The 18,717-nt window shown below is 59.1% G+C and overlaps 2 protein-coding genes across 2 annotated transcripts; one reads left to right on the plus strand and one right to left on the minus strand.

The window, feature by feature from the left end:
* Window positions 1-2,478: 2,478 nt before the first annotated feature.
* On the plus strand, window positions 2,479-7,002 carry PRAP1 (proline rich acidic protein 1). Its single transcript, XM_043597967.1, has 4 exons — window positions 2,479-2,733; window positions 5,103-5,169; window positions 5,897-5,949; window positions 6,743-7,002. The coding sequence occupies exons 1-4, from the start codon at window positions 2,726-2,728 to the stop codon at window positions 6,954-6,956; spliced, it is 342 nt and encodes a 113-aa protein (XP_043453902.1). The 5' UTR covers window positions 2,479-2,725; the 3' UTR covers window positions 6,957-7,002.
* A 1,295-nt stretch (window positions 7,003-8,297) lies between these two features.
* FUOM (fucose mutarotase) lies at window positions 8,298-13,194 on the minus strand. The gene is made up of 6 exons (XM_043597966.1): window positions 13,058-13,194; window positions 12,261-12,329; window positions 10,731-10,801; window positions 10,463-10,561; window positions 9,774-9,847; window positions 8,298-9,509 (listed from the first exon to the last, which is right to left on the minus strand). The coding sequence occupies exons 1-6, from the start codon at window positions 13,140-13,142 to the stop codon at window positions 9,443-9,445; spliced, it is 465 nt and encodes a 154-aa protein (XP_043453901.1). The 5' UTR covers window positions 13,143-13,194; the 3' UTR covers window positions 8,298-9,442.
* Between the last annotated feature and the right edge of the window lie 5,523 nt (window positions 13,195-18,717).

Raw genomic sequence — 18,717 nt, forward strand, 5'->3', positions numbered from 1 at the left:
CCGAGCTGTCAGCACAGAGCCCGATGCGGGGCTCGAACCCACAAACTGCGAGATCATGACCGGAACTGGAGTCGGACACTTGACCGACTGAGCCCCCCAGGTACCCCTCTCTTGCTGTTTTCAAGACTTGCTCTGTCTTTAGATTTCAACAGTTGAGCTGTGTCTTTGTTTGTATCCTATTAGGGGCTCACTGAGCTTACTGGATCTATGGTAAATGCATTTCATCAGGTTTGGAATGTTTCTGCTGTCGTGTATTGAAATATTCTTTCTTCCCCTTTCTCTCCTTCCTCTTCTTCTGGGAATGTATCTGTATGTATATGTACGTCTGGTGTGTATATACATGTGCATGTGTGTGTGTGTCTGCATGTATGCACGCTGCACGTGTGTATGAGATACGTGTGTGTATACATGGTGTGTGCGCGTAGGGTACACGTGTGCATGTGTGCATGAGTGAACGGTGTGTATGCATGTGCTTGACGTTGTGGTCTCACGGGTCTCTGGGATGCTGTTCATTTTTCTCCTTTTTTTTGGTCTCTTCAGGTTGGATAGTTTCTATTGATCTGTCTTTGACAGTTGATCAGACTTAAAGATATTAAATACTTAAATGTGTCTTCTACTAAACCTTCCAGTGAATTTTTAAGTTTTAGTTATTGTGTTTTTTAATTCCAGAATCTCCACTTGATTCTTTAAAAAATTCGGTTTATTAAAATTACTTAAGACATTTTCATCAAATGTTCCTTTAATTCTTTAAGCCTGGTTTCCACTCATTTTTTGCCCACTCATCCAGTGTCTGGGTCCACTCAGAGAGACTTTCTGTCACCCCCTTTCCCCTAAATACTGGCCACACATTTCTTGCTTCTTTGCCTTCGGATTTTTGGTTGAAAAATACGTGTTTTGTAAAATTTTTTTTAGTGTTTGTTATTTATTTTTGAGAGACAGAGAGAGACAGAGTACGGGCAGAGAGAGGGAGACACAGAATCCGAAGCAGGCTCCAGGCTCTGAGTTGTCAGCACAGAGCCCGGCGAGGGGCTCCAACTCAATAGTCTTGAGATCATGACCTGAGCTGAAGTTGGATGCTTAACCGACTGAGCCACCCAGGTTCCCCCAAAATATGTGTTTTAATTGGCTCATCAGTGTCACACATGTGCCATACTAATGCAAGATATTAATTGTGGGGGAGACATGGGTGAACAGCACAGGCTGTGTGGGGACTCTACTTTCTTAAAATTTTTTTTAACGTTTTATTTATTTTTGAAGGATAAAGAGACAGAGCATGAGCAGGGGAGGGGCAGATAGAAAGGGAAACACAGAGGGGCGCCTGGGTGATAATTTCGAGTTTGCCTCGGACTCTGGGTCTCCCTCTCTGCCCCTCCCCCACTCACATTCTGTCTCTCTCTCTCTCTCAAAAATAAAGATTAAAAATAAAGAAATAAATAAAAAAAAGAAAGGGAGACGCAGAATCCGAAATACGCTCCAGGCTCCAAGCTGTCAGCACAGAGCCCCACACGGGGCTCAAACTCACGAACCGTGAGATCATGACCTGAACTGAAGTCGACGCCCAACCGACTGCACCACCCAGGCGCCCCATGGGACTTGTACTTTCTGTTAGATTTTTCTCTAACCTTAAAATTACTCAAAACGTCAAGTCCATTTGTTTAAAAACAACTGGCTGGGGCGCCTGTGTGGCTCAGTTGGTTAAGCGTCCGACTTCAGCTCAGGTCACGATCTCTCGGTCCGTGAGTTCGAGCCCCACGTCGGGCTCTGGGCTGATGGCTCAGAGCCTGGAGCCTGCTTCGGATTCTGTGTCTCCCTCTCTCTCTGCCCCTCCCCCGTTCATGCTCTGTCTCTCTCTGTCTCAAAAATAAATAAACGTTAAAAAAAAAATTTAAAAACAACTGGCTGTCTCAGATTGTATAGGGTAACCACCTTGGATTCTGGTATTTCCTCCGCAGATGGCTGTTGTTGGTTCATTCAGTGATTCCCTTGCACCAAACCTATGCGCTGCTTCCTTCTGGTGTGTGGCACGGCGCCCCAGGGTCAGGGCGCTGCAGCCCCCTGCGAGGCCGCTGGCGCCCTCCGCTCATACCCAGGGCTCAGCAGCTTGCTGGAGCACCCACTTCTCAATTGCTCCTGTGCCACAGGTCAGGTTCCAGAGCCCTGACGTGGTTGGTTTTAACGGTCCTCACTCTGACTTGTGGGAAGCCCCACCCCTTGTGCGTGTCTTTGGGCAAAGTCAGCTCCGGGGGAGGCCTGTGCCCACAGTGCCCGTAGGGCTGGGGCGGGGTTTGCTGGGATGCTTTTCCAGCTTCCAGCCAACCAGTAAGCCCGGTTTTGGGTCCATTGCCCCCGGGTCGCGCAGCTCGGGCCTGCAACGTCAGGACATTTTGTTGGTGGGTGGCCAGGCCAGGAGGAGTGGGCAGGAAGACGCAGACTCCAGGGTGGGGGCTGGTGTGGGAGGCGGAGCTGTGTCAGATCTGCCCTGAAGTGGGCGGTGGGAAGGCCACGGGACTGACAGGTCGCAGGGAGCCAGCTGGGCGCACCCAGTCACCGGTGCAGTTGGGAACCCTGGTCTCTGACCTCTGTCCAGACACGCCTACACGGGGGCCATAAAACCCTGAGAAACGTGGGTGGGGAGGCGCGGGCCCAGTGTCTGAGTTACTGTCTATGTGGATCTGGGACTCCAGGTCCCCGAGAGCACCCTCTACGCTGAGAAGGGGACTGCGGCATGAGGAGGTAATGCCCAATCCCTCTGAGGCCAGACCCGCCACCCGATCCTGGGGCTCTGCTGTGCAGCCACTCAGGCTGGTTCCAGGGGAGAGGGTTGGGGGCGGGGGGAGGAAGGCTCGGCTCTGTCCTCAGGCCAGTGGTGGCTGCAGCCCCCAGGGTGTTGAGCCCTCCCTCCAGAGCCAGCCGAGATTGTGGCCCATCTGCTGTCTGCGTCCGGGCACCCGATTTGAGGGCCACCCCTGTGAGCACACCTGTCCCTTGGGGTGTCCCCTGACCCAAGAGTCACCCTGGAGGTGGGAGGTAGGAGGCAGCACGTCTGTGACTGCCCAAAAGGGAGGGTTGGGTCAAGAAGAGGAGGCTGGAGGCTGGCAGGGCTGAGGGCAGGGGTCAGATGCTACCCTGAGGGAATGTCAGCCTGGCAGCTGGGGTGTGTGCCGGGCCCTGGGGTCAGAGGCTCTGTTGCTCCTGTGGGGGACCCCTTTCTTCCTCCTCTCAGCCAGAGCCCTCCCCTTGCCCTTCTGTTCTGGGGCGGGGTTCTCCTTGGGACCCTAGCTTGAACCTGAGGCCATGCCTCTTTGCAGAGAGGTGGGCCGCTGGGTTAGGGCTGGGGTCCAGAGCTGTCTTCCTGGACAGAGGATGGGGGCCCCAAAGCCAGGACGCCCCATGCTCACCGCTGCCGTCCCCACTCCCTGGACCCCGCCGTGTCCTGTCCTGTGAAGTCCTTTCCCTGACTCAGCTGGACAGCATGGCGGTGGGTGTGGCGCCCAGACACATAGGCGCAGGCAACCAGTTCAGCCCCTGCCCAGCACTGGAGCTGGCCTCTGCCTGGGGACCCCTGCCCTTTGGCTCCCGAGGTGTGCCTCAGCCCCAAAGTGCTGAGCCACTCGGAGAAGCAAAGGTCTTTGTGGGGATGGAGTCTGGGGCTACAGGGGCAGGCAGCTTGTAGGAAGCCTTGATCTGATGCCCCTGCTGACCCCGAGCTCCCTGGCCCTTCCCAGCCCCGCCCAGCCTGTCACCCCGCCAGCTGCATAGACAGAAAGAAACCTTCCCAGAGCACCAGGAAGAGCCCTGTTAGAAGATAGACTGAGGCATTTGAAGCATTTTGAGTTTATTTGAGCAAAATCAGTTAGAATTGGGCGGCGTCCCACTCAGCAGACAGGAAGGCGCTCGACGGGCCGGACGCGATGGAAAACTTAGAGGCGGACGAGCAGGTTACAGTAGCAAAAGGCGGGTTGGTGGGTCGCTCTTCTTCAGGGGATGGTGGGGGCCGATCAGATGACCTACCCCCCGTGGGCCCGCCTCACTGCTGTAAGGATCCATTTCTGGGGGAGCCTAACCTGTCGTTAGGCCTCGGGTTGGTGACGCGGGGCTTAGCGTGAGCGATTCCAGTCTGGGCCTGTTGTCTTGTTTTTTTAACAACACACACACACACACACATACTCATAAATGCACAACCCCCCCCCCCCCCACATACCACACATCGCACGAACACATCACACCCTCCCACCATCCACACGCACATCCACACACACCATCCACACACACACCACACCCTCCCACCATCCACACACGCACACACACGCGCACACACTCACTGCGCCAGTCTCTCACCCCCTGTTCTCCTGCTCATCTTGGATGAGGCTTCCAGGACCTTTGCTCTTGGGTTCATGGATCACCTGTCCTGCGTGTGTTCCTTTGTGTCTCTTATCTTTGGCCGCTGCTCGTCGGACTCCCTGCTTGGGGCTTGATCCTTGACCTCCTCTGCCCTGGTGGCCATCCTGGCCTCCCTCGGGGTCAGGCTGAATGTGTCCGGGCAGAGTGCCCCATCCCACTTGCCTCCTCCTGGGCTTCCTGCCCAGTACCGGCACCACTGTGCACCCACAGCTCTGACCTGGGGGGGCCTGAGGGAGCCATGGCGCATAGCTTCAGGGGTCCCATGAGCACTGAGCGCTCCCAGAGCCTCGCCCCAAGTCCTAGCTCCCCGGCACCTAAGCAGAGGATGCTGTGAGCGCACACCGCTCCCTGGCCAAGAGGTGCATGTGGTTCCATGTGCAGCCACCAGCACAGAGGCTGGGAGCTGAAGGGTCCACCTGGTGGCCGGGGCCAGTAGCGTGGGGTCCGTCCAGAACGTGGGGTGCAGTGGTACCCGGTCTGAGGGGGCCTGGGGGCAGGTGTGGGCCTGTGGCCATCCCACCTCTTTGTGCCTGTGTGTCCTTGGGCTGTGAGATGGGGAGATAATAAACTACCTGTGAACCTGGCCCCAGGCCTCCCTGGCTGGGACCCACATTGCCAGTGACACCAGGCCACCCACCTGGCTGTCCTGTCTAGAGGAACAGCCCCGGCCTACCTCTCACTCTCCTCTCTGGTCCCTTCAGGCTCCTCCTGGTTGCCAGCCTGGCGGCTCTGCTGCTGGGGGAGGCAGGCTCGGCTTCCAAGCCCCAGGTATGTGTGGGCTGCTCTGCCCAGCCCCTGCCCCATCAGCAAGGAATGTGAAGAAAGGGCACCAAGCTGGCCTTTGACAGAGAAGGCAGGGCATTAATGTGACTGCAGGTCTCTTTGCAGGGTGGCCCTGCGGGCACCGGGAGAGACCCTAAGGATGAGGGGGAGCGTGCCCCTCTGCAGGGTCTGAGAGGCAAGGCTCAGTGATGCCTAAGTGACCCAGGCAGAGGAGGGGCCCTAGGTGACGCTCACTGGCACTGTGACCCCCAGGGCACATCCTCCGTCCTGGGCATCGCTGCTCAGATGCACTCTGTGCTGTGTCTCCCCCCCCCCCCGCCCCCCCTCCTCGCCTTGGGTCGAGACCACTCAGACTTGCACACCTGGGAAGGCCCAACCCTTCCCGGCAAGTGACAGCTGGTCTCCACAGGGTCACCTGTTTCATACACTCCCCTGGCCTCCACAAGAGGGCTGGGCCAAGAGGAACTGGACCCCTTCCTCCAGCCATCAGCCGGGGATGGGGGGGGGGGGGTTTCCAGATGCAGCCCCAGGGGTTGTCCTGTCTCTCCAATAACCACATGGCCTCCATCCATTCCCTGGAGGAGGCAGGGCAGGGGGTGGAGTTGGCAGGTGCGGTCCAAGGGGCCTTGGAGCCATCTCTGTCCAGGTGTCCCCTGGCCTTGGACCCCTTGTGGACTGCACGAAGCCCACACCCGTGATCCTTTCCTTCCAGGTCCTCATCAAGACCAAAGGCAAAGTTGGGGCCCCTGAGCAGGACACAGAGGAGTGAGTGTCCCCAGCGACCCTTGTGCTTTCCCCTGCTGTTGCCCCTTCTGGGCCCTGGCCCCAAGCTAAGGGCATTGGTGGATGGAGGGGAAACCCTGCCCAGCACCTTTCAGGAGGAGGCAATGCTCCAGCCGGCATGGGACCCCATGGGATCTGTCAGAAACCGAGCAGAGTACAGGGTCTGAGGGCTCTAGGCTGATCCCCTAGGGTGGCTATCCCCTCACCCCCCAGGGCTGTGGCCTCAGACAGAGCCACTTCTAAGCCATGATTGCTTCCCTGCATCCACACGAGGCAACCTCGGCTGGTTTCTCTCCCGGGGCCACACCTTGCCAGGCCAGAGGATACAGTGCCTGACATCTGACTGGTGGGGACTCCTGCCCAAACTCTCTGGGTCTCCATGGCCCAGGGCTGTGGCCGGGGCAGCATCTGTGTTGGGCCAGGATGTTTTCTCAGGGACACCCTTGGGGACGCTGCAACCTTCCGGGGACCCCTGCGGCTTAGGCATGTGGCGAGGATGCCTACCCTTCAGGTCTGGGTCCCATGGGGACCGCCTGGTCATAGCTCTTGGGTGGGGAAGGGGAGAGGGATGGTGATGCTTGTCCTGGGCACTGGCGCCCCGGGGCCTCTGGCGAGTGATGGGACAGAGCCACCAGGGACCCTGGTGGGGGAACAGATTCCCACCAGGTCTCATCCCCAGAGCCCCCAGGCTGCTTGTAGGGTGGTGGGCGCCCTCACTGGGGCTGGCTGGCTGCCTCCTGTGGCACCTGCAGACCTGACCCAGCTGTGCTCCTAGGCCCTGGGGCGTCCCTTCTCTGGGAAGGGACGACGAGCTCATGGGGCTGCCCAGCTGGGACCCGGAGCCTGACCGTGACGGCCTGTACCACCCACCACCCGAGGAGGCCCAGGCCGAGGCAGGGCTCCGTTCTTGGTCACTGCCACCTCGCCAGGAGCTTCAGGGGCCAGAGGAGGATCGAGACCACATCTACCACCCCAGGGACGACTCCTGACCCCTGACCCTACCCCAACTGGAAAAATAAACCTTGCAGATGTGGATCCCATGCGTCTTCAGGAACAGTGACCATGGTCCTAGCCTGCTCTGTCTGGGAGAAAGGGGCCTGTGTCCTCCTGGGGCCATAGGTTTGTCCTTACACGTCGAGAGGCCCCCGAGGCTCCCCCAACCCAGCACCCAGGCTCCTGGAATGATCTCCTCTCAGGCCTCCTCCTTGTATGTTGGGATAGGGCCAAGGGCATGGCAGAGGTCAGCGGTTGGGACCAGTCAGCCCCCCACAGGTGGGCCCTGGAGAACACGAGGGAGGACAGATGAGGGGAGCAGGACTTGGGCCCAGACCCCAGGGCTCCTCCACTGCACGCCTGCCCGACGCTGTGTGAGGTGCCCAGCCCCCCAGCACGGCCCACAGGGACAGGCTCAGGGACAGGCCACAGGGACAGGCTCAGGGACAGCCACAGGGACAGGCTCGCTAGTTATTTCACACGACGAATATGCGCCGTTTGTGCGTGCAGTTTCTGTGTGGCGATCATGCCCCTGCAGTGAGAGGGAAGCATTCAGTGCCCTCTGCCCCAGCCTGAGCCGCCCCAGTGGTTGAGACAGAAGGAAGCGCCAGGCAGAGGCCACCAAGCTCTCAATTCCGAGGCACCCGGCTGCTCCGGGGATGATGGGCTTGTCCAAGGTGACCTCACAAGCCCCAGAGCTCCCTGTGTCCTTCCGTGGGTCCCAAGTGCCTCTGAGGACTTGAATGGTGGCCCTCATCCTGATGCTCTGCCTGGTGGCTCACGTCTCACCGCCTGGCATCATCATCCCCATGTTACCGCTGAGGAGACCCCACACTGGACAGCGACCTGTTCAAGGTCCTGCCCTAACAGGACAGAGTGAGTCTCAGCCTCACCTCTGTGCACCTTGCATGGGTCTGGGTCACCCCAGACCCACGTGTGTGTGTGTGTGGTGGGGGGGGGGGGGCGGGCCCAGAAGTGAATCCTGTATGGCACACAGGAGGGTTCACAGTCCCTCAGGTCCCTCCCCTGCCAGGTCGGGGATGGCCATCTCCAAGCAGCTTGGGTGCGGGCAGTTGGGGACTGGTGCCCAGCTCAGATCCAAGGTCAGTGGTGGCCACAGCCCCAGGCAGCCCAGGGTGGCGTTTGTGGCCAAGTCTCTCTCCAGCACTACTGGAGCCAAGGTTCCTCACGGGCATTTCCTCCAACCCAGAGGCACAGCCATGTGGCTGAGGGCACCAAGAGGCGGGTGAGCTGGGGATTTGGGAGTGTGCAGTTGAGGTGTGCAAGCCTCAGGACAGGAGACACTGGCAGAGGCAAGAGGCCTGTCAAGAGTGGACAATATCCCAGGGCATTTAACTGTACACTTTACACGTGTACAATTTTTTCTGTCAGTTAAGTCTTAATAAAGCTGTTTAAAGAAAAGCCTTCGTGTGGCTAGAAGTGGCCGTGGGGTCAGGGGTCTGAGGTTAAGCCCCGGCAGTAACTGGCCCAGAGCAGGGTCCCTTCAGGTAGAGCCTCAGATCTGCAGCCCGGTGGGCTTGCCTGCCCTCTGGATTCTCCTCGACATATGGACACCAGCTCCTGGTCGCAAGCAGGGGCCCTTCCCCAGCCTCTGAGGCCGGAGGGCCCCTGGTCATGCCAATTCCTGCACACACATGGCTGAAAGAGGTCTGGAGGGAAAGGAGAGGGTCTGGGGAGACCCTGGGGTCCAGGGCAGTGGTGGCAGGATGCCTCCCACCCTGAGGCCCAACCCAAGCCTCATGCTGAAGCCACGACAGCCTCCTCCTCCACGCTGCTTCGGGCCGGCTGGCCCTTTGCCTGCTGGGCCAGGGGCGTTCTCCTGTCCTTTACCCCTCACCCGCCCACTTCCCAGGATGGTTCAAGCTGCTGTGTATTCAGTAGGCACTCAACCACTGGAGACAGAGAACAGAGAACAACAGACATGCCCCCCCCCCCCCCCCATTTCCCGGAGCATCCAGACCAGGTGCTGACACCTGCCTGCCTGGTCCTCTCCAGGGCCACCCACATGTCTCCCCACTCAGGGCCACCTGGGCAGCGGCTCCACCCACCTCCAGGCCTCTTGCACAGTCACGGCCCCCCACACAGTCTCCACTCCACCTGTGTGAGCTCTTGTCTCAAACTACAGAGGGGAGGGAGGCCTCACCTCCCACCTGAGGAGGCAGCAAAGGGGACGGAGGGATGGGCACTCCACGGAGCCAATGGCTTCCCTCGTGCTTAGAACCAAACAAGTCTTTGTGAGGGTGGGGCTGTTGTTGAGGCCTCTGGACACTGACAAACCACTACGGTTTCTGACATTTTCATAAATTGGGTGCATCCCAGTCCCAGACCCCTCCCAGGACTGGCCTGGCCCCCTGGGGCTCCCGGTTGGCTGCAGTCTGGGTGCTCCAGAGCGGGGCCAGCTCGTCTGTCGTCTGGCTCAGAGATCCAGATTTCCTCCTGGGCCCTGTGGTCTTCGCCAGGCCTAGCAGAGGGCGTCGGGGGCCAGCACCCCCTTCTTGAGGATGAGGTTTCCGTAGAGGGCTGTCTCCCTGCATAAGAAGTGAGCTGAGCACCAGGCTGGGGCCCGCTGTTCTGCCACCCACCTGGCCCACCTTCACCCCAGGCGCTAGACTAATCCAGGGACCGGTCATCAGGCAAATCCCTTGGCAGTCATATTCCCAGTGGGGCATCCAGTCTCAGTCAGGGCAGGGCTGAGCAGAGGGTAGGGGGGGGCTCTGGAGTGGGGAGGAGGGCCCAGCATGGCCCAGACCCAGCAGGACCAGCAGGACCCCATGGGCCTGGCCAGAACTCACCCAGTTGCTACAACAGCAAAAGCCTTCTTGGCCCGCGCATAAAACTCAAACCTCTCTATCTTCGCCAGGGTGTCCTGGAAGGCAAAATGTCATGGTCCAGGGACCTTGCTCAGAAACCCTCAAGGGCCCAAGCAGGTAGCAGGGGCATGAGGTCACATGGCTGCTCTGAGGTGCATTTCTCTGGCTCTCCTTGCTGGGGTCCCAAGGATGCTTGGCCTCTGAGCTGTGAGGGCTGGACGGGCAGGAGCATGGGGGGCTGTGGTGGCCACCTGCCTGGGGCCCTTGTGTCCCTTGGAGCTGGCCTGAGGGCGGGAGGGTGCCTGCCCAGGACAGAAGCCCCAAGCATCCTCTCCTCAGGTGGGTCCTGCCCAACACACCTGCCAGCGGGTGGTTCTTGGAGGACAAGCCCACCCCCTCACAATGTGCGGGTGACACACGGCATTGGCCAGGCCTCTGACCACAAGACAGGGGCCGGGGCACCCCACTTCCCCCTGGCTCCGCTCAGACAGGCTGGCGTGGGGGAGGGACCCTAGGCGAAGCCAGGTCAGGATCCTGAGGCAGGGCACAGCCACATCCCCAGGGTCACTCTTCTGTGGAGGGAAGGCAAGTGCTGAGACAACTGTAGCATGGAATTTGGGGCCTCGGTCTTGTGCTCCTCCGAAGCTTTCCTGGTGGGGCCGCAGTCTCACCGTGCAGCCAGCCCCGGACAGGATGGACTGGTAGCTCCTCCACACTGGGGTCTGAAGGCCCTTCGTCCTGTCGCTGGGCACCAGGTCCATGACAGCAGCCTAGGCACAGAGGGGTCAGCTTCGCAGTCTGTCTAGTTGCCCTGGGTGCTACAGTTCAGGGGTCCTCCGTTCAGGGTCAGAGCCCTTCGGGGACACATTCCTCCCCACTCAAGGCAAGTGGGCCCCCTGAGGTCTGACAAAGAAGAAAGCAAGTGGAAAAGGCACTCACTGGGCTCTCTACGTAGGTGTCCAGGGGCAGCAGCTTCAGCACGGCCTCCAGGAGCTGCGGGATGCCCAGGCCTGAGGGCACAGTGCCAGCCTGAGACTCCAGCCCTCTCCCACCTGGCTGCCGATGGTGCCACCTGCCCTGTTGGCCTGTCCACACCGTTCCCCCTGGGCCTCACTCAGCTGGCCAGCAAGAATGCACTTGGGCCCAGGACAGAGAAGGGCCTGCAGGCACGTGCTGCCCGCCTGGGGACACTTATTGGGGCCACACTGGCATCTCCCCGCCCTGTGGCCATCCTGGCTCTGGGCCTGCCCTGCCCGTCCCCCTTCACTGCACTACACAGGTTATTGGTGGTGACCTCAAAGTCATCTATCAGGAAGGGCACCTGGGCCACTTCCCTGAGCCCAGAAGTCCCCCGACATGACCCCTGGGTTGCCACTCTTATCCTGTGGTGAGCATAGTGGGGCCTGGGAAGAGGCTGTGCCCACGGCCCCAGTTCTCCCGTAGAATTGGGTCCTGATGGTTAAAGAACTCGTGCGCGTCGTACAAAACTGGGAAATACAGAAACTGCTGGTGAGAAACCCCGAGAGCACTTCCTTTTGCCGTCTTCTCTGCTCTTCTTGGTGGTTGACTTGTCCGCAAGCCTGGCTCCGACCCCTAACTGCTAGTTTCCACTAACATGCAGGGTGTGTGCGTCGCTTGGAGGCTTGGCTGCTCCTTGCCTCCCAGCATTTGGCCCTTCCCACGGCCCATCCTCCTTGGGTCATCTGGCTCATGGTGTAAACTGAGGCACAGCTGGCTCATCTCTGTCAGCAGGGAGTGGAAGCCAAGGCCACTGGGTCTGGAGCTGGCAGCCCACTGAACGTGCCTCAGACCACTGGCCTGCGTTGTCCGGGGCAGGGCGGGGGAGGGGTTAGCCCACGTTTCACATCTCTGTGCCTCAGTGACCTCGCCTCTCCACGGAGAGTCATGTCCCCCTCACAGCATCGCTGAGGGCGGGGAAACAGCCATGCCCAGTTTGAGCCCAGTGCCAGCCCAGGTAGGACAGGACGCTGCTGCTCTTATCCCCCCTGCCCAGACCTTACTCTCGGTACAAGTCTGTTACCTCTATCACCTTGGGGATCTGGTTCCAGGACTCTCCAAGTCAAGCCTCCTGCCCACCCCTTAGGGTCAGAGGGTCTTAGAAACAGAGCACGTGGGCACCTGGAGCCCGTGAGGCCAGGCCACCAGTACTGGGATTTCTAGTGAACACCTGACCTGGGTGTACTAGTGCTCAGCCAGCCGATGAGGCTCTGGGCCTCAGTTTCCGCACTTGCATGAAGTTACCAAGTGGTGTCTCAGATGGAGCAGGAGGCCCAGGGTCATCTCTGGGGTTGGGGTTGAAGAGGGTCCTGGTACCGGGATTTCCTGGCTCACTGGTGGGTGCTTGGGTAATGAGTGGGGATGGGGAGAGAGCTGCCACACTTGGGGAGCCCAGAGCGGGGACGACTGCCCATCCACCCTAATCCACCCTGTCAGAGGTGGCCAACTCACCGTCGGCACGGATCTCCTCCGGGCCACACCTGCATATGGAGGAGGTGGGGAAGTTCACATCTGCAAAAACTGAACAGCCATACAACCTGATTAGACATTCCTTGGTGGGTCCTTGGGTCTGCGCAGCCCATCTTCCAACTTCGTGGGTGGGCGCAGACCTCGGGTCACCTGCTCACTGCCCTCTCCGACCCCTCCCATCAGAGGTGGGGGGAGGGGACAGGGAGTTTCCCAGTGGTGTAGAAACTGCAGGTGTTTCCAGGACGAGGGCGGATTTTGGACCCGCGGCCTCCACCCAGCAGGGGCGCCCCGTCCTGAGAAGCTGCCCCCGTCCGAGGCCCACGGCCCCAGGAAAAGATAAAGCGCCGCAAACAAATTGGTGTGACCCTTCGGGGGCCGTCTGGGAAGGGGTCTGGAAACAGCACACCGGGCCTGAAGCCGGAGCTGGGAACTTGGCCGCCCCCCCACCCCCAAAAGCCAGGCTGATGGAGGGGCCGGGCCTCCCGGACACAGCCCTGCCTGGAGCAAGGGTCGCTGTCCTCGTGACCTTCTGGGACCAACCAAAGCGGGGCAGGGGCTTGGGCCACCGCCCGGGCCTCAGTTTCCTAAAGGACGCCGGACGGGGAAGGAGGGAGTGTCCTACTGGGAAGTCGGATGGGGCGGCCTATGCAATGCCCCCACCACCCTTCCCTGGAAGCGGGAGTCGTGGTCTCCTGGCCGGGCCACAGCCTGGGCCGGGCCACCTGCCCGGCTTCTTCCGAGGGTGGGGGCCCCCGAGGCCCTGTCCCCTCCGCGCTCACCGATCTCGTCTCCGTGCCCCATCCGCGCCAGGGCGTAGAGCAGCTCGGGGGACAGCAGCGCCGGGATGCCCTTCAGCACCACCATACTCGCGGGGTCTGGAGCGGGGGGCGGGGCCTCGACGGAAGGGGCGGGGCCTGGAGCGGAGCAGGCGGGGCCTCGACGGAAGGGGCGGGACCGCGCGAGGCGAACCTGGGGCTGGAAGCTCAGAGCCGCGCTGGCTGACCCTGGGCAGGGGTGGTGACAACCGGCCCAGCCCCACAGGCGTCTTCCTGGGCCTCGCGTTCCCCGCCACGTCCAAGACCCGGGCGTCGTGTGTTTATGGTCCGAGCTCTCCGCTGCCGCCCCTCGCGGCCTCCCCGCCCGCCTCCGCTATGCCCCCAGGCCAGGCTGAGCCCCCCAGTCGCACCCCAGACCGCTGGGTCTCTGGTGTCGCTGAGTGGGGAAGGGCGGGTGACCAGACCTGTCAGACTTCTTTAACCAACATTCTTCCTTCAGGACACCCGCTGGCCTGCCCTGCGGTGGGGGAACCCTGGAGGGCAGGCAGCTGTGGCCTCTGGGCTAAGTGGGTGTGCTGGGAGCACCCCATTGGCGTTTTCCACCCTGTCCCCCAAGTGTCGGCCTGCTGACACCCCTCAGGTAACTGACTGGGGTATAGCGCCCCATCCCAGGACAGCAGTGCCCTGACCTGCCAGCTTTCCTCAAGACTGGATCTTCCCACCCCCACCTTCCCAAGATGGGGTGTCCAGACTGGGGGGGGGGTGTGTGTGCTGGATCCACAGCTCCTTCCGGTAAACAGAGGGAGCACCTTGCCTTCAGCTGGCCAGAGTCCCCTGCCTGCTGACCCTTGTCCCTGCCACTTGGAATCTGGATGCTGGACTCCCTCCTTAAGAGCCAGGATCACCAACCATCTCAGGGTGTCACCACCTCCTGTACACTCCTTGCTGGAAGATGCCCACTTCCACAGCAGGGCACCCCACAGCCTGTCTGTGTCCAGGGCTCTGTCAGGTTCTGGGGCCTGATCCTGGTAGCCGGTAGCTGACTGCCATCCCACAGTGCCACGGGCACATCTCCACTGAAGGATGGGGTTTATTCCCTTCCCTTGAACCAGGTGGACCTTTGTAACTGCTTTGACCAATAGAATATGCTGGAAATGGTGCTGTCTGGCTTCTGAGGTTAGGTCATAAAAGGCAGCACGGCTTCCTCCTGATTCTGTCCTGAGAACACTTGTCCAGGGAACCCAGTCACCATATTGGCAGGAAGCCCAGGACACATGGAGAGCCTCCTGGTGGATATGTTGGTCCTTGGCTCCAGCTAGGCCCCGCTGATGCAGCACCAACCACCAGAAGAGTGAGTGAGTGGTCAGGAGGCCCCAGCTTAGGCCCCAGACACAGTGGGATAAAGACAAGCTGACCCATACAGACTGTGAGAATGGCTAGTGATTGCTGCCCTAAGCCACTAAGTTTAGGGGTAATTTGTTACACAGCTCTAGCTGGCTGATGCAGGTGGCTCCTGGGCCCTGCTAAGATGGACACCAAGAGCTCCACCAACACTGTCGTTGGCCTTCAATCTGTGTCTACTCTCTTCCCATCTGCTCCCACACTCAGGCTGGAGGGCAGACAGCAGAGCAGATGTGCACACGTGTGCTGGCCTGGTCGTACCCCACGTCAAGACCCACCACCGAACCTCACTGCCCAGTGTGCAGATGGGGATCCTGTTCAGCTCCAGCCGGCCCTTAGCCCCAGGGCTTCACCTCACAGTGCGGCCCTGCTCACCTGCCCAGTGGGAGACGGCCCGACCCAGAGCCGTGGGCAGGCTCTCTCCTTCTGGAGCCCACCTTCTTCTGCTTCACTGCCACATGGACTCAGGGTTGTGTGGTCCGTGCTATTGTCATGACCCTCAGCCCTGTGGTTCTGGGAATGCTGGGAGGCCTGGCTTCTCCTGGGAAGGTTCGGTACATGAAAGGCAACAAAGCCACAGCAAAAAAAAAAAAAAAAAAAAAAAAGAAAGAAAAGAAAGAAAGAAAGAAGAAAGAAAGAAAGAAAGAAAGAAAGAAAGAAAGAAAAAGAAAGAAAGAAAAGATGTCTCTGTGTTTTCCTGCTGGGCCCTGGGGTGCTTGGCTGGTTGAGGAGACAGTTGGAAACCAGCCTGGCATCTGGCAGGGCCAGGAACGCAGGGCCCTGGGCTGCCCGGTTGGGCAGGGTGAAGGCAAGAGCCGCCAGGGGCTGGAAGGGGGAGGGGGGGGAGGGAGGGCGGGGGGCAGGGGAAGGCCAGCAGGGCCTGTACCTGGGCCATCCGAGTGGCTGCCTCCACCCTGGGTGAGGGTTGTGCCTGAGCAGTTTGAACTCCAAAATGGAAGTGTGCAAACATGAGGGGAGAAGCCAATCTGGTACAGAGAGATAAGTAAGGCAAGGTTTCAGCTTCAAAACAAATCAAAACCCCAAACAATATGGGGCCAGAAGTCCATTAACTCCAAGGGAGTGGGAGCTTCGCCTCGGGGTTTGTGGCCCCCCGGGCAGTGTCCTGCTCAGGGCTGCCAGCGATGCTGTCACTCACGGCAAAGCCTGTGGCCGCGTGCTAGCCTCCCTGCAGCTCAGCCCAGAGCCCCCAAGCCAGCTCTCACTCCACCAGGCCTAGGGGGTGGGCTCCTGTCTCTGCCAAGTTCTGGAGCCCAAATAACCCTGTGGATACAGACATGTGAGGCACACGGAGACTCTGACGTGCATGTTCAATGTTTAACAATTTCTTGGCTTCTGGCTGCACACGGCTAAGACAGGGCGTGAAGACAAGTCTCAGATGGGCCCCTCAAAACTGGCTCCTCAGGAGGCGCCTGGGTGGTTCAATCAGTTAAGCGTCCGACTTTGGCTCAGGTTATGATCTCACGGTTTGTGAGTTCGAGCTCTGCGTCGGGCTCTGTGCTGACAGCTCGGAGCCTGGAGCCTGGAGCCTGCTTTGGATTCTGTGTCTCCCTCTCTCTCTCTAAAATAAATAAACATTAAAAAAAAAAAAATGAAAAACCCCAGCTCCTCACAATCCTGGGGCACATTGCTCGATCAAATTACAGAGGCTGCTGCCTCATGCCTGTGAAAAATTAAACAAATGGATTTCTCCAACTTTCAGGTTTCTTTCCTCGGACACCTCTGCTTGTTCATTCTAGAATCTGCGATAGGTGTTATGCCATCCAGCACAAACCCTCAGTTATGCATTCAGCTTTAATAAATGAGTATTTCCACATCTATCGCCCGAAGAATGCCCAGCTTCCTGGTGACCTGCCCAGAGAGCCTGTTCGGTGCGGCCCGAATCCCATTCCCTCGTACCTACTTCTGCCCATGTCACACGGTCTGAGACCGAGGCTTATCTGTAAAGAATATCACCCTGCCTTCTGTCTGCACTCTCAGTCCCGGGGAGCGGGGGAACTCCCGCCTGCCTCTCAACACCTCCCTTCTGGAGCCTGCTCCAAACTCACTTATTTCTGACCACGAAGCACAGGAGAACAGGTCCTGGGTGAAGCCCGCAGCGCTAATACCTGCAGGGCAAACGGTCTGCATAGGATCAGAATTCCTGTTGTGGCCCAGTGCCCGGCTTTGCTGCACAAATGTAACCAAAACACAAGAGCATGTCATCTAAGGTGTTCAGACAGCCAAGCTTTACAGAAGGTCATTTCAACTCTTTGTCAAGCATTCAGCTCATTTCCTGGGGCGGGGGGTACACACTCCTGGCCCTATCCCAGCCCAAGACTGTGACTGGATCTGCACGTCCAGAAATGATCTCAGCTGTGTTCCAGCCTCTGGACTACCTGCCCACACCTACCTGCAGGACACAGTGGAGGAGGCACCTGTCACGAGTGCTCCCGGGTCACCACTGAGCCGCAGGGAGAGAGGGCTCCCAGGGATGTGCGCTCTGAGGCTCAGCTCCTGGACGAGTCCCTGCGTGGGCAGAGCTCTGCCCTGGTTTGTGAGCAGCACTCACCGTCCCCTGACAGGTGGGGCTGTCTCTGTAGAGCAACGCTGGCAGGGTGAGGGCTGGGGATGGCATGGCAGCCGGCAGGCGCTTTCCCCTCACCCGGGCCCATCAGTTAACCGGCAGCTGCTGTGCCACATGCACCAGCGTCGACAGCTAGCTGGGTCCCCATGGTGCCCGGCGCTCACCCATAGATGCTCACGTCCCGGCCTCACCTCAGAGGGTCTGATGATGTTCTGAGGCTGGGCCCCTACCCTGGGGTAGTGACTGCTTGCTTCACCCCTGAAGCTCTCAGGCAGGACATGGGTCTCCGTCCTGTGGTGCAGGGCTTTTGCTCACGGACCTGGTGAGGGATGGTTTGGAGCACCACGCTGTGCTGGCCCAAGAATTGAGCAGCAGACGTCTGGTGGGGTGTGGGTGGTCTCCTGTGACTGGGGTCCCTCCATTACCCAGTGCCCTGCACGGTGTGATCCAGGGGACGCAGCTGGCCCACCAGAGTCTGAAGCCAACAGAGGAGACGTGCTGTAGAAATTCGGTCTCCTACCGCAGGTTCCGCTGGATGCCTTGGAGGCCTCACATACCAGGGCCCCCATGGTTCTGGTCTAGGTCTGGGGGCACGTGCATTCCAGCAAACACCCCAGGGGTTCGGTTCGGATGCATGTGGTGCCTAACGTCAGTGCCGGAGACTCAGCCTGCCTGGCCCTGAGAAGCACCAGGGAGAGGCTAGCCGACGAGTTTAGATGGGACGAGGTAGGGCAGGTCCCTGTCACAGGCAGCCTGTCCCTTGACAGGCTCACTTCTCAAAATCTTACAGACACGCTCACGCTGAAGCACGAGGATTCACACACAGAATGCTCACCACGGTGTTTTGCACACAGTTCTGGTAATTGGATACTGGACGCAGCCTAATATCCAACACCAGGGGAAATAAACCACAACATACCTGCATAATTATGTATTTCAGGGCCATCGGGTGGGATGCTCGCAGGAACATTACTCAGCCATGAGAAGAAATCAAACTCCATTGTGCGCTATGACCTGGACAGAACTTGGAAACACACTAGATTCCTGGACACAGAAAGAAGGTGGCCGAGGCAGCACCAAGGCTGAGAGGTCACGGTTTGGAACAGGGGTTAGTGTTTAATGGGGACAGAGTCTCTGTTCGGAGGATGAAGCAGCATGGAGACGGGCAGCAGGGAAAACACCGCGAACACACTTGGAGAGTTAAAAACGGACGAGATGGTAACCTGTACATTACATGTATTTTACCACAACTAAAAGAATGCTCGTCAAACACGAGAAGGGGGTGCACTCGTAGGACGGGAGTAGAAGACAACCAGTCAGTGCACTTTGGAGAAGCGTGGATGCAGAATTCCATTTTTATAAAAAAGAAAACTGAGCTCCGTACTCATGTGTGCACGTGTGTGCACAGAAATATCTAGAAAGCTCCGTGCCTGTCAGCAGTGGTTACCCTGTGTGATGGGTGACTTACTTTATGGACTTCTGTGCTGTGTGACTGTCGTCACAACAACAAAGTGGAAGTTTGCACAGCGATGTGATGCTCACCTCCAGAGGAGAAAGGCACGATGCGATTTATGTCTGCCACATAGTCAGCAGCGCCACCCTCGGAGCGGCACGTTCACTGGCTGTGAAACCACACAGCGACCCAGCAGGGGACACACTTCCATCTGAACGTGACACG

The sequence above is a fragment of the Prionailurus bengalensis genome, chromosome D2 (genome assembly GCF_016509475.1).
Source record: "Prionailurus bengalensis isolate Pbe53 chromosome D2, Fcat_Pben_1.1_paternal_pri, whole genome shotgun sequence".
NCBI classification, from domain to species: domain Eukaryota; kingdom Metazoa; phylum Chordata; class Mammalia; order Carnivora; family Felidae; genus Prionailurus; species Prionailurus bengalensis.